This window comes from Salmo trutta, chromosome 22 (genome assembly GCF_901001165.1).
Source record: "Salmo trutta chromosome 22, fSalTru1.1, whole genome shotgun sequence".
NCBI lineage: Eukaryota > Metazoa > Chordata > Actinopteri > Salmoniformes > Salmonidae > Salmo > Salmo trutta.
Genome location: NC_042978.1, coordinates 36906300 through 36933677, shown reverse-complemented (window position 1 = coordinate 36933677; position 27378 = coordinate 36906300). Strand labels below are relative to the sequence as shown.

The window sequence follows — 27378 nt, the reverse complement described above, 5'->3', positions numbered from 1 at the left end:
GTAAATAGTTCTGTATGTCACCATATGTAATTAAGAACTAATATGTCAGCTAAGGTGACATATAACTAGAATGGTTAAATCCCACTGTTTTGATATATTCTAATGAGATCATGTTTCTGTGTTGCAGGTGTCTAGTCTCCGCTACTCTGACTGTGTCATCAAGAGAGAACACGAGAAATGTATGGAGAGGATGGCAGAGGATGACCCAGAAAACGACCTAGAGTTTAGTAGGTTCTGTATATGTGTGTATGTACCTGAGTGCTTGTGTGCGTGTGTCTATGTCTATTTGTTTGGTGTATTTACAGTATGTTTAGGCTTCTCCTCTTGTGGGTTTTTGTAGTGTCAGTATTTATACCTCTATCCATATGTTAGAGATTGACGAGGTAACACATTTTGAGATTAAATATTTATGAAACACTTTATTTTCATTAGCAGCCTAGCACCATTGATTCAGCTGTGCTAAGCAGTGGCAGTTAGGCAGTAATCTGACAAGTTTAAAGTGACAAGTGTGAATATGGACCATTTACAGACCTAGCAACACACACATACAGATCTTCCCATTTCTGTAATTCAATTTTGCAATGTTAGTGTGTCAGTTAGATTAATTATTGTCAGCTTCAGGTATTCCTCAATTTGCCTTTCAGTTTTTCTATTTAGTAAAACAGGATTTCAGATACAGCCAATCTTTTGGGATTGTAATGTTTTTTAGGGTACATGGTGTCTCCATAATCCACAGATATAATTTTAAAGGTTAGATTTTTGGTTTGCTCTGACATATTCATGAATATTCACACAGTAGACATACATAACTGGTCCCAGCGGCAGATGCCAGTTACAGTGTGCTGCATGAGACTGACAGACAGAAGGATACTGAGAAGCATTGTACGTATGAGTCTTGACCAAGAATCATTTAAGTCATAATCGGTGCTGTTGTTGTTCTGCCTTGGTAGAGAGGAAGTGAAAGAGAAAGTGAGACAAAGAGAGGAAGAAATAGAGAACGTAAGAACAAATAAAAAACATAAAGCGATCCTGTGTTGATTCTATAATGTGATCTGACAGCCAGTGAGTGACAGCCGTCTCTCTGTGACAGGAAAGATAGATGATGTGTGAAGAGAAGATTACATTAAACCGTAGAGTCTCGAAGCCCCTCAGCCCCACAACCCTCCTCCCTTCTTCCCGACAGAACCTGTGACAACCCAGTAAAGCTAGTACAGATCAGGCTGCTTCTACACACAGTACATTGAGACAGTCTCCAGGCCCCACAGACTTCCCCTCCTCTCCCCGACGGACCCTGTAACACAGAGCTCAGTACAGCTGAGGATGTTACTACATACAGTATACATGCTGCCTCCCCTGAGTTATTTCACAGAGAAAACCTCTCCTGTGTGGTTTGTTCTGAGAGTATGAACACACCAGCTGTCAAAACAAATTTGTAGAAAGCAGTTGGGGGAGCGAGGACGGAGGATGTGTGTGTGTGGAGAGGGTGTTGTTGGGGGAATGAGAGCGTGTGTGTGTGTGTGTGTGTGTCCAGACAGTGAAGATGGAGGCTTGGTTGAAGAGCACTCAAGCTAAACCAGCAGAGAGATTGGAGATAGAGGGAGAGAGAGAGAGGAAGGGATAAAGAGAGAGTGAGAGAGGGAGGAAGGGAGGAATAGAGGGAGTATGGGAGAGGGAGGGAGGGTGAAATAGAAGGAGGGAGGCTTGGTTGAGGAGCTAAACCAGCAGAGAGATTGGCGATAGACACACATATGACAGATTGATTCGCAGGATAAATATGGCTGTGCTATATAACACTGTCTGTCTCTTGAACAGAATGGAAGTGTTAGGGGGGTGTCTTGTAGCCACATTTTAAAGATAATGTTATGTTATATTATGTAATGTAAAATGATGTTATGTTGTTAGGAGAAGATCATTAGGGGAATGTTACGGAAGTGGCTAGTTGTAGGGCTGGTCCTTGATACTGATGTTGTTTGAGCTGAAGCAGAGATAAACCATGGAGAGCAGATGCTAGGCTGTCAGACTGAATATCTCTGTCAGAGTCTCTCTCTCTCAATTCAATTCAAGGGGCTTTATTGGCATGGGAAACATATGTTTACATTGCCAAAGCAAGTGAAGTAGATAATATACAAAAGTGAAATAAACAATAAAAATGAACAGTAAACATTACACTCACAGAAGTTCCAAAAGAATGAAGACATTACAAATGTCATATTATGTCTATATACAGTGTTGTAACGATGTACAAATGGTTAGAGTACAACATGGAAAATAAATAAGCATAAATATGGGTTGTATTTACAATGGTGTTTGTTCTTCACTGGTTGACCTTTTCTTGTGGTAACAGGTCACAAATCTTGCTGCTGTGATGGCACGCTGTGGTTTTTTACCCAGTAGATATGGAAGTTGATAAAAAATCGGGTTTGTTTTCGAATTCTTTGTGGATCTGTGTAATCTGAGGGAAATATGTGTCTCTAATATGGTCATACATTGGGCAGGAGGTTAGGAAGTGCAGCTCAGTTTCCACCTCATTTTGTGGGCAGTGTGCACATAGCCTGTCTTCTCTTGAGAGCCAGGTCTGCCTATGGCGGCCTTTCTCAATAGCAAGGCTATGCTCACTGAGTCTGTACATAGTCAAAGCTTTCCTTAAGTTTGGGTCAGTCACAGTGGTCAGGTATTCTGCCACTGTGTACTCTCTGTTTAGGGCCAAATAGCATTCTAGTTTGCAGAGTTTAAAAAAAAATATTTCCAATGTGTCAAGTAATTATCTTTTTGTTTTCTCATGACTCGGGTGGGTCTAATTGAGTTGCTGTCCTGGGGCTCTGTGGGGTGTGTTTGTGAACAAAGCCCCAGGACCAGCTTGCTTAGGGGACTCTTCTACAGGTTCATTTCTCTGTAGGTGATGGCTTTGTTATGGAAGGTTTGGGAATCGCTTCCTTTTAGGTGGTTGTAGAATTGAATGGCTCTTTTGTGAATTCTTGGTTGGTGAGCGGACCCCAGACCTCACAACCATAAAGTGCAATGGGTTCTATAACTGATTCAAGTATTTTTAGTCAGATCCTAATTGGTATGTCGAATTATGTTCCTTTTGATGGCATAGAATGCCCTTCTTGCCTTGTCTCTCAGATCGTTCACAGATTTGTGGAAGTTACCTGTGGCGCTGATGTTTAGGCCAAGGTATGTATCATTTTTTTGTGTGCTCTAGAGCATCGGTGTCTAGATGGAATTTGTATTTGTGGTCCTGGCGACTGGACCTTTTTTGGAACACCATTATTTTGGTCTTACTGAGATTTACTGTCAGGGCCCAGGTCTGGCAGAATCTGTGCAGAAGATGTAGGTGCTGTTGTAGGCTCTTCTTGGTTGGTGACAGAAGCACCAGATCATTAGCAAACAGTAGACATTTGACTTCAGATTCTAGTAGGGTGAGGCCGGGTGCTGCAGACTTTTCTAGTGCCCTCGCCAATTCGTTGATATATATATTGAAGAGGGTGGGGCTTAAGCTGCATCCCTATCTCACCCCACGGCCCTGTGGGAAGAAATGTGTTTTTTTTACCTATTTTAACCGCACACTTGTTGTTTGTGTACATGGATTTTATAATGACGTATGTTTTTCTCCGAACACCACTTTCCGTCAATTTGTATAGCAGACTCTCATGCCAAATTGAGTTGAAGGCTTTTTTGAAATCAACAAAGCATGAGTAGACTTTGCCTTTGTTTTGGTTTGTTTGTTTTTCAATTAGTGTGTGCAGGGTGAATATGTGAATTGTCGGATGATAATTTGGTAAAAAGCCAATTTGACATTTGCTCAGTACATTGTTTTCACTGAGGAAATGTACGAGTCTGCTGTTAATGATAATGCAGAGGATTTTCCCAAGGTTGCTGTTGACGCATATCCCACGGTAGTTATTGGGGTCAAATTTGTCTCCACTTTTGTGGATTGGGGTGATCAGTCCTTTGTTCCAAATATTGGGTAAGATGCCAGAGCTAAGGATGATGTTAAAGAGTTTTAGTATAGCCAATTGGAATTTGTTGTCTGTATATTTGATAATTTCATTGAGGATACCATCAACATCACAGGACATTTTGGGTTGAAGGGTTTTTATTTTGTCCTGTAGTTCATTCAATGTAATTGGAGAATCCACTGTGTTCTGGTAGCCTTTAATAGTTAATTCTAAGATTTCTATTTAATGATGTATATGTTTTTGCTGTTTGTTCATTGTTATAGAGCCAAAAAGATTGGAGAAGTGGTTTATCCATACATCTACATCTTGGATATATAATTCTTCGTGTTGTTGTTTGTTTAGTGTGTTCCAATTTCCCCAGAAGTGGTTAGAGTCTAAGGATTCTTCAATTACATTGAGCTGATTTCTGATGTGCTGTTCCTTCTTTTTCCATAGTGTTTTTCTGTATTGTTTTAGTGATTCACCATAGTGAAGGCGTAGACTCAGGTTTTCCGGGTCTCTATGTTTTTGGTTGGACAGGTTTCTCAATTTATTTCTTAGACTTTTGCATTCTTCATCAAACCATTTGTCATTGTTGTTCATTTTCTTCGGTTTTCTATTTGAGATTTTTAGTTTTGATAGGGAAACTGATAGGTCAAATATACTGTTAAGATTTTCTACTGCCAAGTTTACACCTTCACTATTACAGTGGAACGTTTTGTCCAGGAAGTTGTCTAAAAGGGGTGGAATTTGTTGTTGCCTAATTGTTTTTTGGTAGGTTTCCAAACTACAATCTTTCCATCTATAGCATTTCTTGATATTACTCAGTTCCTTTGGCTTTGATGCCTCATGATTGAGTATTGCTCTGTTCAAGTAGACTGATTTTGCTGCGGTCTGATAGGGGTTTCAGTGAGCTGACTGTGAACACTCTGAGAGACTCTGGGTTGAGGTCAGTGATAAAGTAGTCTACAGTACTACTGCCAAGAGATGAGCTATAGGTGTACCTACCACAGGAGTCCCCTCGAAGCCTATCATTGACTATGTATGTACCCAGCATGCGACAGAGCTGCAGGAGTTGTGACCTGTTTTTGTTGGTTATGTTGTCATAGTTGTGCCTAGGGGGGCATATGGGAGGGGGAATGAGGTCACCTCCAGGCAGGTGTTTGTTCCCCTGTGTGCTGAGGGTGTCAGGTTCTTGTCCGGTTCTGGCATTTAGGTCGCCACAGACTAGTACATGTCCCTGGGTCTTAAAATGATTGATTTCCCCCTCCAGGATGGAGAAGCTGTCTTCATTAAAGTATGGGGATTCTAGTGGGGGGATATAGGTAGCACACAGGAGGACATTTTTCTCTGTTAAGATAATTTCCTTTTGAACTTCTAGCCAGGGCAGGCAGGCAGCCTAGTGGTTAGAGAGTTGGGCCAGCAACCAAAAGGTTGCTAGATTGAATCCCTGAGCTGACAAGGTAAAAATCTATTGTTTTGCCCCTGAACAAGGCAGTTAACCCACTGTTCCTAGGCTGTCATTGTAAATAAGAATTTGTTCTTAACTGACTTGCGAGTTAAATAAATGTAAAATGTTCCTGTTTTGATTCATTTAATGGACTGAGTTAGGTCTGCTCTATACCAAATTAGCATACCCCCTGAGTCCCTTCCCTGTTTCACACCTGGTAGTTTGGTGGATGGGACTACCAGCTCTCTGTAACCTAGAGGGCAACCAGTGGGTCCATCTCCTCTATACCAGGTTTCTTGTAGGATGACAATGTCTGTATTTCCGATTTCAGATGACCTCAGGCCTTGGATATTCCGGGATGAGATAGTGAAGGCTTTGTGTTCCATAAAGTGTCCAATGTTGTTGGTCGTGTGGTTTGGCCTCAGGCCAGTAAGTGTGAGCAGAGCTTGCTGAGCATCTGGTACATGGCATTGGCTTGAGCTAGTGTAAGAGTGGGGGTTGGGCCTGTTTGCCCGCTCATGGCCTGGGCATATGTGTGACTTCCATGTTGAGGCCCTCTTTGCAGGGGTGGGGTGCATGGGTTGGGCAGGAGGGGCATAGGTCTGATCTGAGGGGGCCTAAATGGGGTGTGGGCATGGTTGACTTGGGGCGGTGTTGATTGGTTGGGGTGGGGGTGTGTATGTGGCTGGTGGTGTTGTGGTCTGGATGTAGGTCCTCTCGGCATGGGTCCTCTATGTGTAGGTCCAGGGCAGGGGAGGGGGGGGGGGTCCTGCAGGAGGTCTGGGAGAGTGTCTCGCTGGTCTGGGCGGGGTGTCTATTGATCTGTTGCTCCTGTGTGAAGTTTTGGGGCTGCGTTTGAGTCCCGAGTCCAGGCGAAGGTGGGCACTGCTGCCTTGTATAGGTGGACCTGGTCATAGAGGCTGTTCAAGTCCAGGGTGGAGTGGTGGGCCAAGAAAACATTTGGTTTTGAGGCACAGTCACAGGAAATACTTGCTTTTACCCGCTGTATGGTAGCAGGGTGGAAGTATTTTCATGGTAGCAGGGGGGATATAACCACTTGAGCGTTGGGGAAAGTAGAAGAATCTTTTTCAATCACTCCCTTCAGTGCTGAGGCCACCCTTTCCTGCTGTGTTCTCAGGTTGTTTGTGCCTGTGTGTATTATTATGTGGCTATGTGAACCTAGTTGGTCCTCAGACAGAAGGTCTAGGGTGCACTGGGTGTTTGGACACCAGAGTTTAGAAACACTGTGTATATATTTCCTGTTTGAGTCCATAAGGAGTATAATCTGTGTCTTGTGTATGTCCTCAGTGTGTGTGGGGGGGTTGTCAGGAGGGCTATCAGGGTGGCTGACAAGGGGGTTGCTCAGAGGGGGTGAGATCCCCTGGGCTTGGGGTTCTTCATTTGTCTGTTCTGCTGTGATGTCAACGCTATGGTCAGGGTCTGATGTGGACTGTTCTGCTGTGGTGTCGAGACTTTTGTCGGGAGCTGAGGTGGGCTGTTCTGCTGGCTTCTCTGCGGGGGTGGCCACCTCTCTAGTGGGTTGTTCTCTGTCACATGCCATCCCCCTCAACCTCTCCTCCAGCAGTCTGATCCTCTCCTCTGGTGCTCTGTTCTTCTCCTGCTCCTGCTTTTTCTCCTGTTGAAGTTGTCTCACCACAGTCCAGAGTGCAGATATGTCTCTCTCCACCTACAGCTCTCCGGGTCTGGTTAAGGGGGTGTTGTTGTGCTGGACTGTTGTCTGGGTCTGTGCTGACTGGAGTGTAATCACCTGCTGTTCCAGCTCCACCTGCCTTACCTCCAGCTGGGTGAATGTATCCTTCATTTCAATGAGGGAGTAGTACTCTGTGCTGAGAGTTTGATTTTCCACTTGGGGTTGCTCCTCTGTGGGGTTATATAATGAAGAGGTCTGGTCTGACCCACTCGGAGTGGGGGTATCTTTCTCAAGGGAGAGCTTCTCCTGCTGGGCTAATTCTTTGATTAGGTGAAAGTCCAGCTGAAACTGTTTGTACCTGTACCAATACTATTCCAGACTTATAGAGATTTATATTAGCTGACACAGAGTCCTCGTTGTCTAGTATCCTGAGTTTCCACTCCTCGTTAACACCCCCCCTTGACAGAGGGGTAGTGTGCTAATATAGCACTGTGCCATTCCATGCCATGCCCCTCTCTCTCTCTCTCTCTCTCTCTCTCTCTCTCTCTCTCTCTCTCTCTCTCTCTCTCTCTCTCTCTCTCTCTCTCTCACTGTCTCTGTCTCTGTCTGCCTCTCTCTCTCTCTCACTGTCTCTGTCTGCCTCTCTCTCTCCTTCTCTCTGTCTCTTTTTCGTTCTCTCCCTGTCTTTCTCTTTTTCTTTCTCTCCCTCTGTCTCTTTCTCTCTCTCTCTCTGTCTCAGTAGAGATGCAGTTTCTCAGACCTTAGTTGCATCTCTCTGATGTTATTTTCACTGTGGCTCGATGCTGCTGGAATTAAAACAAGGCCAAACACACTGACCCCTTTTCTCTACATAAAGGAAGAGAGGGAAAGAGGAAAGAGAAAGAAGAACTCAATGTTGTCTCTCTTCTTATGTGACCTGAGCATGACTGTGACCATATGAATATTTAACTGGGAGAGAGAGAGAGCGAGCGAGAAAGAGAGGGAGAGTGGGAGAGGTACAGAGGGAAGGATAGAGGGAGAGAGACAGAGGGAGAGAGACAGAGGGAGGGAGTATGGGAACAACCAGAAGTAGTTACAGCCAGAAGTAGTTAGACAGGACACAGTAGTGGAAGAGCACCATCATCACCTTACACTCCTCATACAGGGAAAGAGTGAGAGAGATAGAAGGAGAGAGGGATAGGGAGAGAGAGGGAGAGGGAGGGGGAAAGAAAGAGAGGGATGAGGGAGAGGGAGAGAGAGGGGGAAAGAAAGAGAGGGACAGAGGGAGAGAGAGGTGGAAAGAAAGAGAGGCATAGATTGAGAGGGAGACAGGTGGAAAGAAAGAGAGGCATAGATTGAGAGGGAGACAGGTGGAAAGAAAGAGAGAGATAGAGGGAGAGTGAAAGAGGGAGGAAGGGAGGGATAGAGGGAGTATGGGAGATGGAGGGAGGGAGGGTGATAGAAAGAGGGAGGTCTCTATGGTTGTGAATATCAATGACTGGGAGTCTGGCAAAGTCACCGTCAGTGTTATTAGACTGGCACACAGCTACTCACACACATGCACACACGTACACACACACACACACACACACACACACACACACACACACACACACACACACACACACACACACACACACACACACACACACACACACACACACTACCATCTATGACATACTGAGGGTTTTTGTATTCCTCACAGCCCTCCAGACAAGCCTGACAAACCTCATCACTCTACACACCATCCTAGAGATAGAGGCTCTGGTCAGAAGTAGTTCATTACAAAGGGAATAGAGTGCAATTTGGGATGCAGACAGACACTAGAGCAGTACCAGAAAACACCCATTTACCATTTTTTGCATTATACAAACTGAGCAGTTGTATCTTTCTTGGCCTCTAGTCCCATCTGCTGGCCAGATGTGGCCTTGCCGAAAAAGGGATGATCCTTAGCGTTGAGGTTGTGCTATCCCACGGATACCCCATTGTAACATCGGTACTTCCACAATATTTACACTGGCCACAGAGTTAACTCAGGTTTCAGTTCAATACCTGTTTCTAATCTATAACATCAGATCTTTGTCTTTCAAAGGTGTTTTTCCATCAACCACAGAAGAAGGTCTAAGAATGTTGTGTTGTGCTCTTTTTACGGAATCATGGTACTCAGCATCTCTGTGTTGTGTTGTGCCCCCAGGGTGCCCATGGTTGTGGGATAACCTGACGTGTTGGCAGCCTGCCCGGGTGGGAGAGGTGGTCGTGGTCAGCTGTCCAGAGCTCTTCATCCAGTTCATGAGCGAGGAGGACGATGGTCAGTGACTGACAGCTGTCAATCATCTCGAGACTTTGGGCGTGACTCTGTCTATTTGTTTTATGTTAACATCTACATTGTACATCTATTGTAACTAACATTGATTTGTACCTCTTGTCTTTTCATCTGATAAATACAGTGAGCTCCAAAAGTACTGGGACAGTGACAATTATTATTATTTTTGTCTCTGTACTCCAGTACTATGGATTCAAAATGATGTAATGACTATGACGTTAAAGTGCAGCCTGTCAGCTTTAATTTGAGGGTACTTTCATCCATATTGGGTGAACCATTTAGAAATTACAGCACTTTATGTACATAGTCCCCCATTTTAGGGGACCAAAAGTATTGGGACTAATTCACTTATGTTTGTATTAAAGTAGTCAAAAGTTAAGTATTTGGTCCCTTATTTATAGCACAAAATGACTACATGGAGCTTGTGACTACAAATTTGTTGGATGCCTTTGCTGTTTGTTTTGGTTGTGTTTCATATTACTTTGTGCCCAATACAAATTAATGGTAAATAATGTATTGTGTCATTTTGGAGTCACTTTTATTGTAAATAAGAATAGAATATGTTTAGAAATGTTGAATCTACTGTATGTGCTAACCACTGACATTGTTTATAATGTGTGTAGAGCTAGGGAAGGTGAGTCGTAACTGTACGGAGGACGGCTGGTCTGAGACCTTCCCTCACTATGTGGATGCCTGCATGTTCGACGAACCCAACGGAACCCACGAGCATCCGGTGAGCACCCCACACTGTCTTACCCTCACTCTCATCGCCCATAATCCTTAGCCTGGATGCCAGTCTGTTTCTGCTCTCTTGCCAACTCTTTATGGGCATGCCAAACATATGGGTATATGCATCAGTCTGTGCTAATATCCCTGAAAAATATGTGTTCTTTATTTACTGTTGTTGTTTACTGCAGGACATGTACTACGTGTCGGTGAAGGCTCTGTACACGGTGGGGTACAGCACCTCTCTGGTTTCTCTCTGTACAGCCATGGTCATCCTTTGCAGGTTCAGGTGAGAAAGGTCACCAGAGGTCAAAATCCAAAGTCCCACTCAGATCAAATCAAATCAAATTGTATTTGTCACATGTGTAGACCTTACGGTGTAGACCTGTGTAGACCTTACAACAGGTGTAGACCTTACGGTGAAATGCTTACTTACAAGCCCTAACCAACAATGCAGTTTTAAAAAATAACTAAAACAAAAAATACCTTAAAAAAATAAGAACCCGTCAGGAAGTCCAGGATCCAGTTGCAGAGGGAGGTGTTCAGTCCCAGGGTCCTTAGCTTAGTGATGAGCTTCGAGGGCACTATGGTGTTGAACGCTGAGCTGTAGTCAATGAATAGCATTCTCACATAGGTGTTCCTTTTGTCCAGGTGGGAAAGGGCAGTGTAGAGTGCAATAGAGATTGCATGATCTGTGGATCTGTTAGGGCGCTATGCAAATTGGAGTGGGTCTAGGGTTTCTGGGATAATGGTGATGATGTGAGCTATGACCAGACTTTCAAAGCACTTCTTGGCTACAGACATGAGTGCTACGGGTCGGTAGTCATTTAGGCAGGTTACCTTAGTGTTCCTGAGCACAGAGACGATGGTGGTCTGCTTGAAACATATTACGTATTACAGACTGAGGTTGAAAATGTCAGTGAAGACACTTGCCAGTTGGTCAGCGCATGCTCGGATTACACGTCCTGGGAATCCGTCTGTGAATGTTGACCTGTTTAAAGGTCTTACTCACATCGGCTGCGGAGAGCGTGATCACACAGTCGTTCGGAACAGCTGATGCTCTCATGCATGTTTCAGTGTTACTTGCCTTGAAGCGTGCATAGAAGTAATTTAGCTCGTCTGGTAGGCTCGTGTCACTGGGCAGCTCTCGGCTGTGTCTCCCTTTGTAGTCTGTAATAGTTTTCAAGCCCTGCCACATCCGACGAGCGTCGGAGCCGGTGTAGTATGATTCGATCTTAGTTAGTCCTGTATTGATGCTTTGCCTGTTTGATGGTTCGTCGGAGGGCATAGCGGGATTTCTTATAAGCTTCCGGGTTAGAGTCCCACTCCTTGAAAGCGGCAGCTCTACCCTTTAGCTCAGTGTAGATGTTGCCTGTAATCCATGGCTTCTAGTTGGGGTATGTACGTACAGTCATTGTGGGGACGACGTCATTGAAGCACTTACTGATGAAGCCAGTGACAGATGTGGTGTACACCTAAATGCCATCAGAAGAATCCCGGAACATATTCCATTCTGTGCTAGCAAAACAGTCCTGTAGCTTAGCATCTGCTTCATCTGATCACTTTTCTATTGACCGAGTCACTGAGCTTCCTGCTTTAATTTTTGCTTGTAAGCATGGAATCAGGAGGATAGAATTATGGTCAGATTTGCCAAATGGAGGGCGAGGGAGAGCTTTGTACACGTCTCTGTGTGTGGAGTAAAGGTGGTCTAGAGTTTTTTCCCTCTGGTTGCACATTTAACATGCTGGTGGAAATTTGGTAAAACTCATTTAATTTCCCTGCATTAAAGTCCTCGGCCACTAGGAGCGCCACCTGGATGAGCCTTTTCCTATTTGCTTATGGCGGTATACAGCTCATTGAGTGCGGTCTTAGTGCCAGCATCGGTCTGTGGTGGTAAATAGACAGCTACGAAAAATACAGATGAAAACTCTCTAAGTAGATAGTGTGGTCTACAGCTTATCATGAGATACTCTACCTCAGGTGAGCAAAACCTCGAGACTTCCTTAGATATCGTGCACCAGCTTTTGTTTACAAGTATACATAGACCGTCACCCCTTGTCTTACCAGAGGCTGCTGTTCTATCCTGCCGATACAGTGTAAAACCCGCCAGCTGTATGATGTTCATGTCGTCGTTCAGCCACGAATCGGTGAAACATAAGATATTACAGTTTTTAATTTCCCATTGGTAGTTTCATCTTGCTCGTAGGTCAGCGATTTTCTTTTCCAATGATTGCATATTTGCCGATATAAAGTATGGCAGTGGGGTTTTACTCGCTCGCCTACGAATTCTCAGAAGGCAGCCCGACCTCCACCCTCTTTTTCTCCATCTTCTCTTCACGCAAATGTCATATAGGTACCTGCTTTTCTAGCTAGAACAAGAGAAACACAGAGATGTTCGGGGAGCTTTCTTGTAATTATTTTACATACAGAAGGACTAGATGGCTTGTAAGATTATTATTATTATTATGTAAATTAATAACAGAACGTAGAAGATGACATAGATAATATAAGACAAGATAATATAAAAGTCAAGACATGGTGCTTTAGTGTAACAGGCTATACAGTAGGTGGGATAGCTTGTTTAGAGATTGGTTGACCCAGGTTTTGTGGATGTTGTTGTCTGAGCTGTGATTGGCTGTGGATGTTGTTGTCTGAGCTGTGATTTGCTGTGTTCACAGGAAGCTGCATTGCACCAGGAACTTCATCCACATGAACCTGTTTGTGTCGTTCATTCTGAGAGCCATCTCTGTCTTCATCAAGGACGGGGTTCTGTACGCAGAGGAGGACAGCAACCACTGCTTCTTACACACTGTGAGTAGGCGTACCACACACACTCTGTTAGTTCGTGATGGGGAAACTAAGCTTCCTGAAGCATTGAGCATTTCTAGCCAATTGTGTCGAAAATAGGTTCATTACTCGAGGCTTTGATCAACACATCGTACACTTGTGGCCCCTACTGGTCAAAAGAATTTAGAGCAGCCAAATTATTATAGATGATGTCGCATATGCCGTAGCACGTGGGCAGGGTAGCCTTTTTGTCTTCTACCGAAACCAATACCAAACCAATCAGGTGGTTGTTCGACAAAATGAAGCTTTGGCCGCCATTGATCACATACTCCTGATGAAGTGATACAAGCATCGGCACACTGCTTCGAAGTAAACTGCTTAGTGATTTCGACACCTGCCTCAGAGCTCCGATATCAAAGGTAACGTTACTACCGTTAGTCACACACAGACAAAGACATACTGTACACACACTCACACACCTGAATCCTGAACCACCTGTCCGTCTTTCTCTCTCTCTCTCTCTCTCTCTCTCTCTCTCTCTCTCTGTCTCTGTCTCTCTGTCTGTCTCTCTCGCTCTCTCTCTGTCTCTCTCTGTCTATGTCTCTCTGTCTCTCTGTATGTCTGTTTCTCTCTCTGTCTGTCTCTGTCTATGTCTCTCTGTATGTCTGTTTCTCTCTCTGTCTGTCTGTCTGTCTGTCTGTCTGTCTGTCTGTCTGTCTGTCTGTCTGTCTGTCTGTCTGTCTGTCTGTCTGTCTGTCTGTCTGTCTGTCTGTCTGTCTGTCTGTCTGTCTGTCTGTCTCTGTCTGTCTGTCTGTCTGTCTGTCTGTCTGTGTCTCCCTCTCTCTCTCTGTCTGTCTCTCTCTCTCTGTCTGTCTCTCTCTCTGTCTATATCGCTCTCTCTCTGTCTCTCTGTCTGTCTGTTTCTCTCCCTCTCTCTGTCTGTCTGTCTCTCTCTCTCTGTCAATGTCTCTCTCTCTCTCTCTCTCTCTCTCGCTCTCTCTGTCTATGTCTCTCTCTCTCTCTGTCTCACTCTCTCTCTTTCCCTGTAGGTGGAGTGTAAGGTGGTGATGGTGTTCTTCCACTACTGTGTCCTATCTAACTACTTCTGGCTGTTCATTGAGGGCCTGTACCTCTTCACTCTGCTAGTAGAGACATTCTTCCCTGAGAGAAGATACTTCTACTGGTATACCATCATTGGCTGGGGTGAGACAACAATCATCATGTACTGTTTATCTAATCAAACTGAATTCATCAAGTGAAACAGGATAACGTGTGTGTGTGTGTGTGTGTGTGTGTGTGTGTGTGTGTGTGTGTGTGTGTGTGTGTGTGTGTGTGTGTGTGTGTGTGTGTGTGTGTGTGTGTGTGTGTGTGTGTATGTGTGCGTGTTTATGTGCGTGTTTTTTGTGTATTCAGGGACCCCCACTATATGTGTGGTGATATGGGCAGTACTCAGGCTGCACTTTGATGACATAGGGTGAGTTACCACTACCATCACACTCAATTGACTATATTATGAAGGTAATGATTGTAATGATGACAATAGTAAATGTACATGATTCTTCAATATTTCTGTATTTGGCCCTTTCCCCTCCCTCCCTCTTTATCTCCCTCCCTTCTTCCCTATTGCCCTCCCTTTCTCCATCCATCCCTCCCTCCTTACCTCCCTCGTTCCCTCTCGCCTTCCCTCCCTCCCTCTTCCCTCCCTCTCTCCCTCCCTCTCTGTCTCCAGGTGTTGGGATATGAATGATAATGCTGGTATCTGGTGGGTGATTAAGGGACCTGTGCTGGCCTCTATCATGGTGAGGCACTAATCAATTATCAATTCAATCACTTATTGATTACTACAAATGTTGATAAATTATAATATTTAAAAAGAACTAATTCAGTCAAATTAATAGCTGTTCAATAGCTAAGACAGATGAGTGAATATATGCATTTGTCCTGTAAATACACATCTTCTTTTTCTACAGATCAACTTTGTCCTCTTCATCGGCATCATAATCATCCTTGTCCAGAAACTGCAGTCTCCAGACATCGGTGGGAACGAATCCAGTATTTACCTGTAAGTCACAAGAAGTGTGCTTGTGTGTGAAATTGTATCTACTACAGTAGTGGCTCTTTCTATTGTTCATCATGGCATATGTTTTTGGCTATTCTATATACCAGTTGGTTCTGTATGTTGGTCCTCTTGTCACGCCCTGACCATAGAGAGCCTGTTTTTCTCTATGTTGGTTAGGTCGGGGTGTGACTAGGGTGGGTATCTAGGTTGTTCTGTTTCTATGTTGGCCTGGTATGGTTCCCAATCAGAGGCAGCTGTTTATAGTTGTCTCTGATTGGGGATCATATTTAGGCAGCCATTTCCCCACTGTGTTTTGTGGGATCTTGTTTCTGTGTAGTTGCCTATGAGCACTGCTTGAGCTTCACGTATCGTTTTTTCTTTATTGTTTTGTGCGTTTCACTTAAATAAAATATGTGGAACCCAGATCACGCTGCACGTTGGTCCGAGTATGCTTCCAGTTCGTACGACGAGCGTGACAGAAGATCCCACCACAACAGGACCAAGCAGCGTGCCCAGGAGGAGATGGAATCCTGGACTTACGAGGAGATCGAGGAGAAAATATCCTGAACTTGGGAGGAGATCATGTCTGGACACGAAAGCCTTCCGTGGAAGCAGACGCAGGGAGAGAAGGGAGGACAGCGATGACGCCGGGGTTCGCGGCCACAAGGACAGCCCAAAAGACTGCCCGAATTTGTTTTGGGGGGGGGGCACAAGGGGTGGTTAGCGGAGCCGAGGAATGAGCTAGAGACCGTCAGGGAGTCGAAGGAGGAACTCGATGAAAGATTCCAGAGAGAGGTGGAGCTTCCGGCGATGGTTCACAGTCCAGAGCTTCCGGCGACGGTTCACAGTCCGGGACCTCCTGCGACGGTTCATAGTCCAGAACCTCCTGCGACGATCCACAGTCCGGAACCTCCTGCGACGGTCCACAGTCCTGAACCTCCTGCGATGGTCCACAGTCCGGAACCTCCTACGACGGTCCACAGGGCGGAGCCCTCCTCTGCGCCAGTGCCTAGTCCAGGCACGGTGTCCAGTCCAGCTCCAAGGCCGGAGCCTTCTGCTGCGCTGGTGCCTAGTACAGGCACGGCGTCCAGTCCCGCTCCATGGCAGGAGCCTTCCTCTGCGCCGATGTCCAGTCCAGGCATGGCATCCAGTCCCGCTACAAGGCCGGAGCCTTCCTCTGCGCCGGTGCCCAGTCCAGGCACGGCGGCCAACTCAGCTCCATGGCCGGAGCCTTCCCCTGCGCCGATGCCCAGTCCGGGCACGGCGTCCAGTCCAGCTCCAAGGCCAGAGTCTTCTTCTGCGCCGATGTCCAGGCACGGCGTCCAGTCCCGCTCCAAGGCCGGAGCCTTTTTCTGCGCCGGTGCCCAGTCCAGGCACAGCGGCCAACTCAGCTCCATGGCCGGAGCCTTCCTCTGCGCCGAGGCCCAGTCCGGGCACGGCGTTCTACCCAGCTCCATGGCCGGACCCATGGTCTGGGCGGTGGCAAAGTCCTGCACCAGAGCCGCCACTGATGCTGTCGGATCCACGAGCAGAGTGGGTACTTCGCCCCACACCGGAGCCGCCACCGACGCTAGATGCCCACCCGGACCCTCCCCTATAGAGTCTGGTTTTGCGGCCGGAGTACGCACCTTTGGGGGGGGGGGGGGGGTTCTGTCACGCCCTGTTTTTCTCTATGTTGGTTAGGTCGGGGTGTGACTAGGGTGGGTATCTAGGTTGTTCTGTTTCTATGTTGGCCTGGTATGGTTCCCAATCAGAGGCAGCTGTTTATAGTTGTCTCTGATTGGGGATCATATTTAGGCAGCCATTTCCCCACTGTGTTTTGTGGGATCTTGTTTCTGTGTAGTTGCCTATGAGCACTGCTAGAGCTTCACGTATCGTTATTTCTTTATTGTTTTGTGCGTTTCACTTAAATAAAATATGTGGAATCCAGATCACGCTGCACGTTGGTACGAGTATGCTTCCAGTTCGTACGACGAGCGTGACACCTCTATTGATGATGTCATGAGTATGTTGGTCCACTGTTGATAATGTCATGAGTATGTTATCAAATCACATTTTATTGGTCACATACACATGGTTAGCAGATGTTAATGTGAGTGTAGCGAAATTCTTGTGCTTCTAGTTCCGACAGTGCAGTAATATCTAACAATTCCCCAACAACTACCTAATACACACAAATCTAAAGGGGTCAATGAGAATATGTACATGTAAGTATATGGATGAGCGATGGCCAAGCGGCAAAGGCAAGGTGCAATAAATGGTATAAAATACAGTTTATACATATGATATGGGTGGACCAGAGTACACGCCCTCCACTGGGAAATGTTCAGGGTCGGCTCTGAGAATAGAATCGACATACAGTATACACTCATCAGGAAGTGTATAGAGAATGTGGTTCCCAATGTGATGATTAGAATTTATCCAAACCAAAAACCGTGGATAGATGGCAGCATTCGCGTAAAACTGAAAGCGCAAACCATTGTATTTAACCATGGCAAGGTGACTGGGAACATGGATGTGAACAAACAGACCCGCTACGACCTCCATAAGGCAATAAAAGAGGCAAAACTACTGTACAGGGACAAAGTGGAGTCACAATTCAACGACTCAGACACGAGACGTATGTGGTAGGGACTCCAGACGATCACAGATTATAAAGGGAAAGCCAGCCATGTATCAAATAAAATGGTATGTTTCACATGCGCTGAATACAACAGGTGTAGACCTTACCGTGAAATGCTTACAAGCCCTTAACCAACAATGCAATTCAAGAAATAGAGTTAATAAAAAATTTACTAAACAAACTAAAGTAAAAAAAAAAAAGAATTACACAATAAAAATAACAATAACGAGCATTTATACAGGGGGTATATAGACACTGACGCCTAGCTCCCAGATAAGTTGAACACCTTTTTCGCCCACTTCAAGGAAAACAACATCAAGCCACGTTTGCGTCCCACCTAGTCAACAGCCAGTGGAATCGTGTGGCGCGAAATACAAATACCTCATAAATGCTATAACTTCAATTTCTCAAACATATGACTATTTTACACCATTTTAAAGACAAGACTCTCGTTAATCTAACCACACTGTCCACAAAAAGGCTTTACAACGAAAGCAAAACATTAGATTATGTCAGGAGAGTACCCTGCCAAAAATAATCACACAGCCATTTTCAAAGCATGCATATATGTCACAAAAACCAAAACCACAGCTAAATGCAGCACTAACCTTTGATGATCTTCATCAGATGACACTCCTAGGACATTATGTTATACAATACATGCATGTTTTGTTCAATCAAGTTCATATTTATATCAAAAAACAGCTTTTTACATTAGCATGTGATGTTCAGAACTAGCATACCCACCGCAAACTTCCGGTGAATTTACTAAATTACTCACGATTAACGTTCACAAAATACATAACAATTATTTTAAGAATTATAGATACAGAACTCCTTTACGCAATCGCGGTGTCAGATTTTAAAATAGCTTTTTGGCGAAAGCACATTTTGCAATATTCTGAATAGATAGCCCGGCCATCACGGCTAGCTAATTTGACACCCACCAAGTTTGGCCCTCACCAAACTCAGATTTACTATTAGAAAAATTGGATTACCTTTGCTGTTCTTCATCAGAATGCACTCCCAGGACTTCTACTTCAACAACAAATGTTGTTTTGGTTCGAAATAATCCATAGTTATATTGAAATAGCTCAGTTTTGTTCGTGCATTGAGGTCAGTATCCGAAGGGTGACGCGCGGGTGCATTTCGTGACAAAAAAATTCTAAATATTCCATTACCGTACTTCGAAGTATGTCAAACGCTGTTTAAAATACATTTTTTTGCGATTTTTCTCGTAAAATAGCGATAATATTCCAACCGGGCGACGTTGTATTCGTTCAAAGAGAGAAAGAAAAAAATGGAGTCCTCTCGTGCACGCGCGCTCCAGTGTCAGTGTTCCCTGCCTGACCACTCACAAACACTCCTGCTGTTTTTCTCCCAGAGACTGCAGAGCTCTCATTCCACTTTCTGGCGCCTTCTTAGAGCCAATGGAAGCCTTAGAAAATGTCACGTTACAGCAGAGATGCTGTATTTTTGATAGAGATGCCCTAGAAGGACAACAAATTGTGAGACAGGGCACTTCCTGCATGCAATCTTCTCAGGTTTTGGCCTGCCATATGAGTTCTGTTATACTCACAGACACTATTCAAACAGTTTTAGAAACGTTAGGGTGTTTTCTATCCAAATCAAATAATTATATGCATATTCTAGTTTCTGGGCAGGAGTAATAACCAGATTAAATCGGGTACATTTTTTATCCGGCCGTGAAAATACTGCCCCCTATCCTAAACTTAAGGTTTCGAGGCTGACGTTTGGCAACTCGAACCTTCAGCTCCCTCCACAGATTTTCTATTGGATTAAGGTCTGGAGACTGGCTAGGCCACTCCAGGACCTTAATGTGCTTCTTCTTGAGCCACTCCTTTGTTGCCTTGGACGTGTGTTTTTGGTCATTGTCATGCTGCAATACCCATCCACGACCCATTTTCAATGCCCTGGCTGAGGGAAGGAGGTTCTCACCCAAGATTTGCCAGTACATGGCCCCGTCAAATGATGCAGTGACGTTGTGCTGTCCCCTTAGCAGAAAAACACCCCCAAAGCATAATGTTTCCACCTCCATGTTTGACGGTGGAGATGGTGTTCTTGGGGTCATAGGCAGCATTCCTCCTCCTCCAAACACGGCGAGTTGAGTTGATGCCAAAGAGCTCCATTTTGGTCTCATCTGACCACAACTCTTTCACCAGTTGTGGTGGCACTTGGCTTGCACGTGCAAATTCAGAACACACAACATTCTATAATAGAACTGTGTTATTTGACGGGTCAAATTAAATGCTTATTTAACGAGTGAAATTGTGTTATTGTCAAATACTGTTATTTGATGTGTATCTTTTTTGACATGCAAAGACCAAAACGGCGTTCCATAGAATGTCGTGAAGCTAATAGCAGTGAAGCTATTACTGTGTAGCTCCAGTAGGGCAACATCTGAACAATAGCGCACTTGGTAACGTTAGTGTGTACTGGTGCTCGAATCCAGTCACGAAACCAACATCACCCATGACAGAGAACGGTTGATTGTCAAGGGCAATGAATTCTATTACATTGGCGTTATTGAATTTTGCCTTTGACTTGTCTCGCTGAAATTTTCTTGCTCTTTCAAATGACTGCTCAACTTGTTGACTGCTCGATCCACACAGCAGACATTGTGGGCTAGGTTAGGAATGCTGTGTTGCACGTGTAGCGCAAAATTCTATGTGACGTCATTACGTCATGTCCCTACTTATATAGGTATGCACGTCAGCTTTGACATTGGTTTTTCACATTGGCGTTAAACTACACATCTGGCTGATACCGATGTTGGCATTTTTAGCTAATATCAGCCGATTCCGATATGTTCACAGATAAATCGTGCATCCCTAAATGTTATATCGCTATTTTGACATGCATTGGCAAGAGACATGCTTTGATTATGCAATTTATGGATTACAGAATAATATTAGGAATTGTCATGTGAGACAGGATTTTGGGTTTCACTGGGATTGGGACTGGATAGGAAAATAGCCTAGGCTAGAATTTTCCCTCATGCCTCTGAATTGTTAACAGACTTCATGTCTGTGACAGAGATGCCTATGTAGTGAATTGTGCATAGGCCTATCAAATGTGTGACTGTCTGAAGATTCACAATGACAGCTCAAAGTGCCATACTTTTTTTATAGCCTGTAGTCTACTGTAGGGGTTTCCTGTAGGGTGTATTAACTAGATCCGGGTTGTGTGTGCAGCCCGGCAGTGTCAATCATACGTGCGCTTTGAATTGATGACGACTGTGTGAAGTACATAATCTAGGCTAAAGGCTTCCTTCCATAGTATAACCTGTTTGGATAGTGTGCTATTAAATGTTTTGCTAATCTGATGCTGCACATGAAAGGGAAAGGATACCTAGTCAGTTGTACAACTGAATGCCGTCAACCGAAATGTGTGTTCCTCATTTAACACAACCCCTCTGAACTCAACCACTCTGCCTTAATCGATGTCCACGTCATCGGCACCTGGGGAGCAGTTGTTGTTGAGGGTTAACTGTAGGGCCTGCATTAGTGCCACATTGGGGGAAAATGTTGTAATTTCCCGGGTCTTGTCATAAACATTTTGGGGGAAATGTGAAGAATGTTCCCGGGACAGTCCCGGGATCCCGGTTACCCATGTTAATTCCTAGTCATGAGTATGTTGGTCCACTGTTGATGATGTCATGCATATATAGGTCCACTTTTGATGATGTTTGAATCTATTGACCCACTGTTGATGACGTCATGCGTATGTTGTTCCACTGTAATATGTGTTGTGTTGTTTGATTGGCAGGCGTCTGGCACGTTCCACCCTGCTCTTGATCCCTCTGTTTGGGATCCACTACACTGTGTTTGCCTTCTCACCCGAAGACGTCAGCAAGAGGGAGAGGCTGGTGTTTGAGCTAGGCTTAGGCTCCTTCCAGGTGTGTGTGTGTGTGTGTGTGTGTGTGTGTGTGTGTGTGTGTGTGTGTGTGTGTGTGTGTCAGTCTGTGTTTTTGTTTTACTATACTTGTGAGGACCAGAAGTCCTCACAAGAATAGTAAGCCAAGAGGAATTCGGACAAGTGAGGACATTTGGCCGGTGCTAAAAAGGAATTAGGATATTTTAGGTTTAGGGTTAGGGGTTAGGTTTAGAGTTTGGGTTAGTGTGTGTGTGTGCGTGCGTGTGTGTGTGTATGTATGTGTGCTTTCTGATGTGTGACAATGTACATTCCTGTGCATACCTGAAAGACAGTTTTCTCTGCTTGTGTTCTTTGTGTCCATGTAGGGCTTCGTTGTGGCTGTTCTCTACTGTTTTCTGAATGGAGAGGTAAGCTCTCTTTTAAACCAACCACTTGTTGCATTAGGCACTGATAAGTACAGCATCTCTATATCGAGATCGAGAGAGAGAGGCATGCTGAGTCTTTCCAGCGAGGTCCATTAATAATGACCTTGTGAAGTATCTCCCTGAAGGTGCAGTCAGAGATCAAGAGGAAATGGCGCAGCTGGACGGTGAACAGGTACTTTGCTGTGGACCTGAAGCACCGGCACCCTTCGTTGGCCAGCAGTGGAGTGAACGGGGGAACGCAGCTCTCCATCCTCAGCAAGAGCAGCTCTCAGATCCGCATGTCCAGCCTACAGGCCGAGTCGCCAGCCACCTAAGCCACCTGAACTTCAACGGTGAAGCCCAGGGCCAGAGCCAGGGAGAGACCACCACCACTACTACTACTACTACTGCTACTACTACTTCTATCACCCCTACACCAAGACCCATCAGCCACTTCCACACTGGACCTGATACTATGACCAACCTCACCCCTGCACCCAACCTCACCCCTACACCAAACCTCACCCCTATACCCACACCCAACCACAGACCACTACCAGTGACCAGCCTCACCAACCCATACCCTTTCCCCAACCCATATCCAGACACTACCAACCCATACCCAGAGACAACCAACCCGTACCCTGACACAACCCTGATCCTGGACTCTGGAGAACGCATCCCGGACCCTCCTAACTGCACTGCACCCAAAAGCCCAACAGAGCCCTTCATATAACGAACTGGATCAACAACTCAACCTTAATAAAGCCATGGCGAATCAATCACACCCAAACTAACCCAACCCCAAGCCCTATTCAAACTAACCTACCCAATCCAATCCAAACTAACCCAACCCCTAGCCCTATTCAAACTAACCCAACCCCTAGCCCTATTCAACTAACCTACCCAATACAATCCAAACTAACCCAACCCCTAGCCCTATCCAAACTAACCCAACCTCTAACCCTATTCAAATGAACCAACCCAATACAATCCAAACTAACCCAACCCCTAACCCTATTCAAATGAACCAACCCAATACAATCCAAACTAACCCAACCCCTAACCCTATTCAAACGAGCCAACTCAATCCAATCCAAACTAGCCCAACCCATAGCCCTATCCAAACTAATCCAACCCCTAGCCCTAGCCAAACGAACCAACCCAATACAATCCAAACTAACCCAACCTCTAACCCTATTCAAATGAACCAACCCAATACAATCCAAACTAACCCAACCCCTAACCCTATTCAAACGAGCCAACTCAATCCAATCCAAACTTGCCCAACCCATAGCCCTATCCAAACTAATCCAACCCCTAGCCCTAGCCAAACGAACCAACCCAATACAATCCAAACTAACCCAACCTCTAACCCTATTCAAATGAACCAACCCAATACAATCCAAACTAACCCAACCCCTAACCCTATTCAAACTAACCAACTCAATCCAATCCAAACTAGCCCAACCCATAGCCCTATCCAAACTAATCCAACCCCTAGCCCTAGCCAAACGAACCAACCCAATACAATCCAAACTAACCCAACCCCTAACCCTATTCAAACGAGCCAACCCAATACAATCCAAACTAACCCAACCCCTTTCCCTATCCAAACTAACCCGAGCCCTATCTAAACTAACTCAACCCTTAACCCTATCCAAGCTAACCAACCCAATACAATCCAAACTAACCTAACCCCTAGTCATATCCAAACTAACCCAATCCCTAGCCCTATCCAAACCAACCCAACCCCTAGCCCTATCCAAACCAATCAACCCAATACAAATCCAAACTAACCCAAGCTCTAGCCCTATCCAAACTAACCCAACCCAATACAGTTCAAACTAACCCAACCCAAGCCCTATCCAAACTAACCCAACCCCTAGCCCTATTCAAACTAACCCAACCCCTAGCCCTATTCAAACTAACCCAACCCCTAGCCCTATCCAAACTAACCTACCCAATACAATCCAAACTAACCCAACCCAAGCCCTATCCAAACTAACCTACCCAATACAATCCAAACTAACCCAACCCCTAGCCCTATCCAAACTAACCCAACCCCTAGCCCTATCCAAACTAACCCAACCCCTAACCCTATTCAAACGAACCAACCCAATACAATCCAAACTAGCCCAACCCCTAACCCTATTCAAATGAGCCAACCCAATACAATCCAAACTAACCCAACCCCTTGCCCTATTCAAACTAACCAACCCAATACAATCCAAACTAACCCAACCCCTAGCCCTATCCAAACTAACCAAACCCCTAGTCCTATCCAAACTAACCAAACCCCTAGCCCTATCCAAACTAACCCAACCCCTAACCCTATCCAAACCAACCCAACCCCTAACCCTATCCAAACCAACCAACCCAATACAATCCAAACTAAACCAAGCCCTAGCCTTATCCAAACTAACCCAACCCAATACAATTCAAACTAACCCAACCCAAGCCCTATCCAAACTAACCCAACCCAATGCAATCCAAACTAACCCAACTCCTAGCCCTATCCAAAACAACCAACCCATTAGAATCCAAACTAACCCAATCCCTAACCCTAGTCCTGTTTATGCCAACCCTGTAACTACCTAATTATCCTTTTTTGTCTGTATATGAAGGTATTTTCTGACTTTATTGAACAGGTAAAGGATGCTAGTGGTGAAAGATATAGGTTGAGTGGGCCTGATTCAAACCCATGCCAACAACCAATCCAACCCATCCATATCCAACCAAACCCAACACCTAGTCATATTCCTAACCAAACCCCAACCCACCACTATCCAAACTAATCCAACACCTAGTCCTTAGCAATCCAACTCATCCATACCCAAACTAACCCAACACCTAGTCCTATTCCTAACCAAACCCCAACCCACCACTATCCAAACTAACCCAACACCTAGTCCTTAGCAATCCAACTCATCCATACCCAAACTAACCCAACACCTAGTCCTATTCCTAACCAAACCCCAACCCACCACTATCCAAACTAACCCAACACTTAGTCCTTAGCAATCCAACTCATCCATACCCAAACTAACCCAACACCTAGTCCTATTCCTAACCAAACCCCAACCCACCACTATCCAAACTAACCCAACACTTAGTCCTTAGCAATCCAACTCATCCATACCTAAACTAACCTGACTCCTATTTCTATCCAAACCAGCCTATCACTATGTAAACTAACCCAGCCAACCCTGACTTAACCTACCCCAACATTAAAACCCAACTCTACCAGACAGGAACAGAAAACCTAACACCTCACCAGCAGCACCTGTTCACGAGCAGTTGTAGGTGAATCCACCTTTAAACTGTTACAACTACAGTGTCTCCATCATGGAGCAAACCACCGTCAATGGTAGTGGCCTAGCAGTGAATGTCAATCACCATTCAGAAACCATCAGACAAGGATCTTTACAAGGAAGGCAGAAGGCTATGAAGGAAAAGCATTGTTAATGGTCTGTACATATCATCATGGTGTTATGTCAAAAAGCTTCCCCCCGTTAGGTGTATCATGTAGAGCAGAAGAGGTGGACCACTTCAGTGCTGCTGAAGCATCCATGTAATACCACTGGTCATTGCAATCATATCATCATGTCCGAAGAATGACAATAAGTATTTAACAACTCCTCCTCCTCTCTTTCCTCAGTCTGTCTTTCAGCTTGTTGCAGACTCAAGTTAAGACTGTTTTGTTGTTCTGGGTATAGTTGTTGTTATGGCAACTCACTTACGGAGCAGTAACAAAACCATAAAGCCTCTATCAGAGTCCAAAATGTGCATGTGTACGCACAGCAGTGTTCTAGAATATTGGACCGTTGGCTTTCATACTTTTTGAATTCTCAGCAGAGCACGTTGGTTGGGAATTTTGGCAAGGTGCTGTGCGTCCCCAGTGAATTGTGGTCTCAGAGCCACGTAGCTACAGTATGTCACAATGGGATGCCGGACTATCACGTCACTAAGTCTGTGGCCGGACTATCGCGTCACTGAGTCTGTTTGACTCCGAATTAAGCTTTACACGTCCTGTACAGGAGAGGCAACCAACCGGCCAATCGAGACAGACTGACCTAATGTAAATATTTATCAGCTGACCAATCAGGTTGCAAGTGTGAGCCTGTTTGTAGAGAGCATAGATTTAGATAGACATTGCATCTTTGTATCTGTCCCACTATGGCATCTGTGAGAGAAAAGGCAACACCATTGAGACCATGTCCAGTTTGAAGTAGTCACTTTATTATTGTACTACTTCTAAGAGTTGGTAAACAAACTGAAAGGGTGCATACTGTGATCTGGACTATTATTTTAACAGGTATAAATGTTGCCGATTTACTGCCACCTGCAGTTATGGAATGTTTGCTCACAATAATAATTAATTGGCTGATCCCTCCTGATGACCTGGATAGAATTATGTGATCCTTTCTTAACCCATAGGAAGTTCCACCCAGTTGACTACTTAAAAATGGTGAAAGTCCCCAATGGCACTTCCCATGCTAAAAAAGGCTTTTGGGCACTAGTGTTGTCTATCTAAGTGTATGGTAGAGGGAGAATGATCATGTGAGGTTACTGTAAAATAATAACAGTGAAAGGACACAAAATGGAGGCTAACACACTGCATCATGGGATACTATTCAGGCCTGGAGACTCAAGCCAGGATCATGGCAAAATAAATAATTACTGGACCAACAGTAGAAACAATGTCTCTTAAAATATGAAGATAAGAGTCAACCACGACCAGAAGTAGAGCATCATAGTGCTTTGTATGACCGTATATGACGTCAACAGCTATGTGTCAGCCAATGGCACAGGCCACCTTTTCCTGTGTAAGCTGTGATTGGTGGAGTGACAGGAAGATGATGTTGTCACTTCCTCCTTGCTATATGTACCACTGTTACTAGAGATTGAGGAATTCTTCCCACTGGGCACACACTGGTTGAATCAATGTTGTTTCCATGTAATTTCAATAAAATTATGTTGAACCAAAGTGGAATAGACGTTGAATTGACGTCTGTGCCCAGTGGGATTCTTCTGAGGAAGACAGATGACATGGGTAAAACCAGTATTTATGTGAAAGGTATATTTTCTACAGTTCAATTACGAGGAATGAAATGCCAAAAATAAAACATGCGTTAATGTAAGATGGTCATCTATTTTAGAAGTTATTTTAGAAGGATGAACAATGCTAAGGTTTGCCAACTACGACCATTACACACCAAACCTCTTTAAATCTTAGCATTGCTTATGATGAGAAGATGCCTTGGTTCATTTCGGGAGAGGATTGATAGTGCCACTAGTTTTAAACAGCCGGTAGTACAGAAAATGTCAACGACAACTTACTCATGAATGGGTATCATGAGTTCAATGTATAATTGTGTTACAATGTCTGCATGAATTGTATTTTTCTTTCTTCTTTTGAATCTGTTTACAATTGTTTTGTGAGATTATTACTGTACCTGACGCTGAAAAGGCAATGCAGTCCAATCTAGATTTTACTTAGTTTCTTCAGCAGTCTCTCGGCTAGCTTCAATATGTATA

The 27378-nt window shown here is 44.7% G+C and overlaps 1 protein-coding gene across 2 annotated transcripts in view; it reads left to right on the top strand.

The window, feature by feature from the left end:
- Window positions 1-26981, top strand: part of adcyap1r1b (adenylate cyclase activating polypeptide 1b (pituitary) receptor type I) — a 55308-nt gene extending 28327 nt beyond the window's left edge. The window contains exons 3-14 of one of the 2 annotated variants that reach the window (XM_029707866.1): window positions 128-227; window positions 9213-9326; window positions 9965-10074; window positions 10259-10356; window positions 12746-12878; window positions 13904-14057; window positions 14268-14328; window positions 14584-14653; window positions 14825-14916; window positions 21326-21455; window positions 21799-21840; window positions 21971-26981. In XM_029707866.1, the coding sequence (XP_029563726.1) occupies window positions 128-227; window positions 9213-9326; window positions 9965-10074; window positions 10259-10356; window positions 12746-12878; window positions 13904-14057; window positions 14268-14328; window positions 14584-14653; window positions 14825-14916; window positions 21326-21455; window positions 21799-21840; window positions 21971-22573 (1707 nt within the window). In that variant the 3' untranslated portion in view covers window positions 22574-26981. The remainder of the gene's footprint in view (window positions 1-127; window positions 228-9212; window positions 9327-9964; window positions 10075-10258; window positions 10357-12745; window positions 12879-13903; window positions 14058-14267; window positions 14329-14583; window positions 14654-14824; window positions 14917-21325; window positions 21456-21798; window positions 21841-21970) is intronic. The other variant, XM_029707867.1, reaches the window with a different exon arrangement.
- Window positions 26982-27378: the final 397 nt, after the last annotated feature.